The 7,470-nt window shown below is 39.0% G+C and overlaps 1 protein-coding gene across 1 annotated transcript; it reads left to right on the top strand.

The window, feature by feature from the left end:
* Nucleotides 1-311: 311 nt before the first annotated feature.
* Nucleotides 312-6,716, top strand: LOC125382684 (astacin-like). The gene is made up of 11 exons (XM_048400925.1): nucleotides 312-443; nucleotides 860-875; nucleotides 1,448-1,471; nucleotides 1,709-1,755; nucleotides 1,898-1,976; nucleotides 2,276-2,411; nucleotides 3,431-3,606; nucleotides 4,223-4,477; nucleotides 5,153-5,287; nucleotides 5,837-6,084; nucleotides 6,542-6,716. Exons 1-11 carry the CDS (start codon nucleotides 354-356, stop codon nucleotides 6,632-6,634), a joined length of 1,299 nt encoding a protein of 432 aa, XP_048256882.1. The 5' UTR covers nucleotides 312-353; the 3' UTR covers nucleotides 6,635-6,716.
* Nucleotides 6,717-7,470: the final 754 nt, after the last annotated feature.

Below are 7,470 nucleotides of genomic sequence, written 5' to 3'. Positions count from 1 at the left end.
CTTGAATGTACACATGCACTTTCATAATTTATAGGGGTGGTCGGGTAGCTTAGTGGTTAAAGCGTTCGCTCGTCACGCCGAAGACCCGGGTTCGATTCCCGACATGGGTACAATGTGTGAAGCCAATTTCTGGTGTCTCCCGCCGTGGGGAAAGAGTGAAACGAGAAAGAGTGAAATTAATATTAAAGTTAATATGCCTTTTATCTCAAAGGGTTTGTTGTCACTTTAAGGAGCTAAATATACGTTGCGACTTTTGGAATCAACACGAAACACTTTGACAATTGCCAAACGTCCGCTCCCACGGTCCTTATCAAGAACAGAGATCATCAGTATAACTAGCTTCTTTACTCACTATGTCTTCAGAACGGCTTCTTGAAGGCACCATGTTAGGGGTTGTTCTCATCCTATTCGTTGGGCATGCTCTTGCTGTACCAATAGATCAGGTCAGTATATTACACATACCGCTCTTAATAGGCGATATGGGCGGTCGGGTAGTCTAGTGGTTAAAGCGCTCGCTCGTCATGCCGAAGACCCGGGTTCGATTCCCGACATGGGTACAATGTGTGAAGCCAATTTCTTGTGTTCCCCGCCGTGATATTGCTGGAATGTTGCTAAAAGCGGCGTAAAACCTCACTCACTCACTTAATAGATCACTATTGATTAAATTTTCGTAACTTTTCTAAAACCATACAAAGTAAACGCTTGATTAAGTTTGAATTTAAGATTAATTGATAATTGTATTAACGGAAAGAGACCGACATACCCCAGATGCTTAAAGATCAAATTTGAAACATTAAACAAAAGTTTGATTCACACCTTATTTGTAAAGAAATAAAAAATCTTCGTTTCTCTTTTTCAGCTTCCGGACTTCGATGGTAAGTGCAATATGATACATAAACATATAGCTTTGAGGTAAGCGCTTTTACAAGCGTTAATTTATAAACGAATAACATTCTTTTTCTAAAGCTGTTTATCAACTGTTTGGCTGATGTAAGGCAACATTCATGTATGGTGTGATACCACGTCACCTGGCTACACTACCTTATCTTAATGACTGGCTATCATAAGTGAATGCATGCAAACAGCCAGTTTGTGATCTGTGGACATACCGTCATCTCAGTTTTGTTTTTTGTTGTTTAACGCCGCACTCAGCAATATTCCAGCTATATAGCTGCGGTCTTTAAATAAACGAGACTGGACCAGACAATCCAGTGATTGAGCATGAGCATTGATCCACGCAATTGGGATACCATGACATGCATCATCCACCAATTTAAGTCTCAGTTATGACACACATATGCTACAATAGACTCAGTGACAAGGTGTTTGTTGAAATTGATATATAAATGAACATTTAATTGTTTTGTAATTTTTGCATTAATTTGTGAAATTTGAAGATAATGACTGTTCATGTATTCATTGTTCCATTCTTGTTTTATTTTTCTAGAGGCGTACCCGGAAGAAAACCCTGGTAGGTTCACAAATAATGAAGATTATTAAGATTTTCTTCGAAAGTTTGTATAAGTCTTCTTAATTATCACGTCGCTATATAAGTGCAATAATTTTGAACGCGATATTAAACTCCATTTCACCTCACCACTGCACCTGTTTAAGGATATGATCCAGGCATTCACTTTCCACCCACGCATCCATTTTTGTCATAAAAGTATTTTACTATATAAACCAAATGAATATTTGTTTTTGCCAGGCCTCTTCGAGGGAGATATCATTCTCATGCCAGGACAAAACCCCAACGTAAGGCATTTTGTTTTGTGTATGATTAAATAAGATGAGAAAAAATGGCAAAGTATTTAAAGTACCATGTCATAACATGAAATTTTTCAATCATTGCGATATATGCAAACTTCGGTATTGTGAAAACACGTCTATTTTACAGGACAGAAATGCGAGAAGAGACAAAAACTACCGATGGCCAAATGGCGAAGTTCCTTTCGAAATTGACACCCATCATTTCTGTAAGCAATGAAAAGTTGTTCTGAACAAATATAAACAACTAAAGATGAATTTGGATTTCAATACATGTGCATGAATAAATACAATAATTGGAAATTAAAACAATAAATATCACAATTATAATTTGAAATCATTCCAAAATAGTTATTTTCAAAATTTCAAATGTTTCAATGACATAGTTTTGAATATAGAACAGCTACATGAATGCTGCCGTAACAACAATGAATTTTAACGATATCAGAGAGCACTTCACACACGTTGCTATGCATATCTCGGTTAACACATAGATTTTCTAATGTAGCATCGTCTGAGGAGAGTACCATTCATACTGCCATGCAGACAATTCATGAGAAGACCAAGGTCAATGGCAAAGCGTGCATCACTTTCAAACCCCGCACGCATGAGCATGCCTACATACGATACGCGGGAGGATCGGGGTAAATACCACATTGTCCATTTGTAGAACTAGCTGTACCCATCATGCCTTGGAAACAAAAACTGTACTATTCAGTTATATCGCTTGCACGAGTGTATGCTTGCACATCGTCCATTTGTAGAACTATCCGTACCATCATGCATTTGAAACAAAGACTACACTATTCAGTTATATCGCTTGCACATCGCCCAATGGTACAACTGTACCCATCTTTCATTTTAAACCAAAACTGTACTATTCAGCTTATTTCTTGTATAATTGTATTCTTTCACATCGTCCATATATGCAGAACTAACTGCACCCATCATGCTTTCAAAACCAAAACTGTACTAATCAGCAAATTGCTTGGATAATAGTATGCATGCAACTTTCATAAGTTCTACATACGTACCTGATCCATTTGCTTGAAATCACTCTGATACAAAATGTAAAGATACAAAAAAAAGGTATACATATGCTTGTGTCACTTGACTTGAAGGAGAGATTATACCCGTGTGAATAGTGCGGCGTTAAACAACAAACAAACAATGAAGGAGGGATTAACCTGCAAACATATGAACTGATGCATGACAGGTGATGCAAACCATAACCAAAGTACTCTATACATAAGAAGGAAAAGTTACAATGACTGATCGTGTGTCCTTCCAGCAATAACATGAGTGTTAAACTGAAATGAAAGCTCACCAAACGTGTAGTTGGTTTGGAAATATTTTAACAAGGGGTTGCATTTCGTCAATGTAACTGCGCTGAATGTGTAATCAAAATGGCAAATTCAAGAGTAATGCATGGAAAAGTCATAGGTGACAATATGTCTCCATCACCCTATGTTTGGGAATGGGAACGGATTGTTACAATGAGTGGCTTGGTTTGGTATGCTTCATCGCACATCTCCAACGATCAATGCAGGTTTCATCCTTCTAGCACAAACTGCTTTAACTGCAACATGCACTGCGGTGCCGATATAACAAATGGGTCATTTCAAAACATACCATTGAGTCCATAAAATGTATGTTGGTGCAGGTGCCATACTCCTGTAGGACGTCACAGTGGCTTGGATGTCGTGACTCTCGGCAGTGGATGCATGAGGTTAGGAACCGTCATGCACGAGACCATGCACTCCCTTGGGTTCTGGCACGAGCAGAGTCGTCCCGACAGAGATAATTACATCACTATTGAATGGAGCAACATCGGGAAGGGTACATGTTTTTTATATAAAACCACCTAAGGGGATATTGGTGTGGATCCGAATATCTGTGCTGCTCCCTGTGGACAACTTTGATATTGCGACTTCAATTTGTTATTTTTATGTGACAGGGAGCAGCACAAAGATCCGGTTACCTCAGCTAACCTTGTATAGAGAAAAGTCACATTATGAAAGGTCGTTTTGGAAGTTATTTTGTTCAATTCAGTTTTCTTGGGCTACATCTATCTGCTGGTAACTGTTAATGTATGTAACACGATAACAGTAAACTTCGGTTATAACGAATTGAAAGGGACCAATATTTTCTTTCGTTATAACCGTAGTTCGTTATAAGCGTTTCAACTGAAGGATACCGCAAATGGCCGGGATCCAAAACAACAATTCGTTATATCCGTCACTTCATTATAAGTGTGTTCGTTATAAACGTAGTTCACTGTAGTTTATCTTTAGATAGTAATATAAATGTTTCGTTAAAGTGAACTGATTCATTAGTTAATATATACTTTTTAATAAACCTCTTTGGCGGTGTCAATACAATGAATATCACAAGGCGAAATCTTCAATTCAGCATACCACTTCATCCATACTTCAAATGATTTTTATTAATTCAGGCCATGAACACAACTTTGACCGTAAAAGCTCTGTAGAAGCCGACACATTTGGGATTCCTTATGACTACGAGTCCGTGATGCATTACAACGCTTATAGCTTCGCTATAGACCGCTCGAAGCCAACGATCATCGTCAAAAAGACAGGGGTGTCGATTGGACAGAGAACCCACCTTAGCCCTGGGGACATTAAGGAAATACAAATCTACTACGACTGTGCAACTCATTCGGGGAAACGCAACTCAAATCCTTCTATGTGTAAGTTTAATATCCATATCAAAAGCGTTCGTGATCTTTAAATGGAGTAACATTACCAACATACGTGCCTTATCTCAGGTGGTCTGAACAATGGCCCACATAAACATGTTGTTAAAAAATCTAGCAAGGAGCGCCGCCATCGTGATGCGATAATACACGGTCAAGTTACCGCATTCGACGTAATAAGCGCCCCGCTCTAATAAGCGCCCACGGCGATATTTGCGAATATATTGTCTAGTGAGCAATCCCAATTAGCCATCCTTCCGATTGATCAATGTTCACAAGACTTATTTATTAGCCTATGATATGCACTCGTGTGTTATATGCAACCTTAATTATTGGCAATACATTCTGGAAAAATATATCTGAACATGAACACGAAATTTATCTTTCCACTCTGTTTTTTTTTCACCAAAATAATATTTTAATAAGAGCCTCCTATTTCTAATTTTGAGAGCGCCATGGGCGCTTCGTACGTCGAATACGGTATGCATATGAACCAACCGATCCCCATTCGGTCGGATGTGAACATGTCTAACACAGCAGCTGAAATATATTACTGAGCAATCGCATCAATAAGGCTTAAACATAATTTTACTTTTAGTATTCATTAAGAAACCTTGAAACTTTGGACATTCGATCATTAATGGTACGTGTTTTGATCTTTTCATGAAGCCTCTGAAACATGCAATTTCCAAACTGATCTCTGCAAATGGCAGAATGGTGGAGACATTAACTGGATCCGTACCAGAGGAAGCACTCCGACCTCACACACAGGACCCACGACTGATAACTCCGGGTCATCAAGCGGTGAGTGATGGGGATGTTTCTAGCGTGTCATTGGTACACTCTGAAACCCCATAAAATCTTCAACATAATGACATTTCCGAAGTAACGCATATGAGCTATGTCATATGATTTAATGATATTTTGTAATGCCAAACAGAAATACATAGGAAGCCAGGCTTCCGGACTGACGGTAGCCAGGTAAAGGTGGGTTGTCTGCAGGATATCACCAATGGCGCAGCACGTCCAGACTCACCAATTCAATGATTCAATTTATTGTCCAATGACGAATATTTCTTGGTTTGTTAGGTAATACTTATACGCTATGGAAATCATGTGAAATTTATGATTTGTTTCTTGAAGTGTTTCCGCGGGCAGATGCTTAGTACAAAAACTCTATACCGGAGTCAATAAGTAAATAATACATCTGGGCGAGTTGAAAAACGAAAAAAAAAACCCAAAGCAATAATAATATTTATTATTTTCGTGGAATTTTATTCTGACCATGAATGCCTTTTCATTACATATTGTTATGAAAACGCACAGAACCCTTTTTTATTTATTACCTTTCAGGTTACTATGCCTACCTTGAAGCATCGGGAAATGAACACAAGAAAGGCTACCTCTTGTCCGAGACATACGCTGCAGGCAACTACTGTCTGAGCGTCTACTACAGCATGCATGGCCACGACGACGGAAGTCTGAAACTAGGGTTGCAAACAGGAGGCCATGATACGAACTTGCACACTGTGTCTGGTGATCAGGGTCACGGATGGCATCACTACATGACCAACCTCGAAGTTAAAACTGGGGATTTCAAGGTGAGTTGACTGCTAGACGTGGTACGTCCCTAACAGGATATGGAACCAATGCTATATCACTCAAAAAGATTGTAAATGCTGAATTGTCAGGTTCAAAATTCAAACTGAATTGCAGTATTCAAAAGTCAAAATCAAATGCAGTATTGCTTTCTTTCAAATTGACTTGTCTTTCCATGTGTTTGTGACGGGTGCTACCGGTGGAGCAGGATACACTCACCTTTTCGTGGACACTTGGTATCACCCCTATTCGATAGTGATTCATAAACATATACTCATGACATAGTCGGAATCTTTTCAGAGACTCTGCTTTTAGCAGAGATTTCTAATGAATAGTGAAAGGATTCTTGCCAACCTCAATGGAAACCTTTTAATGTGAGTCTTGCGGATGTACTCTCCAGTTGACCGTTAACCATTTGTACTATTGCTTCATGTGTAACGCCGATATTCCTTGTTTTAGGTTAAAATAGTGGGCGACATTGGCAGTGCCCACAGAAGTGACTTTGCCATTGATGATCTGACTGTTACCAAAGGCGACTGTTCTTCACTATAGCAGAGTTACTACCTGACGAGCGTGACTTCATTAAGATATGATTCTTATTTCACGGAATGTCAATAAACTGTAATGTTATACAGTTAGCCTTATTATTTCATTTTGTTTCTCATAAATTGTTTATCAAAGAATTCCCGATGAACTTATGTGATATAATATTTAGTTCACCAGATTAATTCAATTTGTGCCTGTTGCCATCAGATTGCATAGCGAGTGAAAAGTGGGACATGTGTTGCAAAGAGAATAAATATTCATGTACCTACATAAACATGTACCAGGTATAAATAGTACCTCGCTACAGACATCGGACACGATAATCCACCCGCTGGAACAAGCCTTTAAATCGCATCGAATCAATATTCAAGCACAAACATAAATTTGACAAGAAAATCTTTATGGATAAATGGATAACAACTTCTGGTTTGATGAATACAGCCACTTTTTTATGTAGATTATTACACCGTCATGAAGCTGGAGCAACCAAGTGATGAGAGGTATATATAAAACAAGCTGATAATTGGATGAAGCCAAATGTACAGTCGAGGGGGTCGGAGTGGAGGTGGGGGTGCGGCTTGGAGGATAGTTCTAAGGGATGGGGAGCCAGTGAAGATGGTATCGATACCTATTTGGCTGTAAAGTAATCTGCTGATTTGATGAGAGGTCATGCAAATGTAGGGGAGGGTGATTGTGATGGGGGCGGATTCTGATCTGGTTGGTTTGGGTTTGGGGAGGTGTGTGGTGGAGATGGTCCTTTTGTATTGTGCGGATAAATTGGACACTTTGACAACGTATCAGGCATGTCCAACACCAATGCATTTTGGAGTATTTTCAGGAAG

The sequence above is a fragment of the Haliotis rufescens genome, unplaced genomic scaffold (assembly GCF_023055435.1).
Source record: "Haliotis rufescens isolate VD_foot unplaced genomic scaffold, xgHalRufe1.0.p SCAF_20, whole genome shotgun sequence".
NCBI classification, from domain to species: Eukaryota; Metazoa; Mollusca; class Gastropoda; order Lepetellida; family Haliotidae; genus Haliotis; species Haliotis rufescens.
The sequence above is the reverse complement of the archived record's forward strand: the minus strand, read 5'-3'. Positions and strand labels throughout refer to the sequence as shown.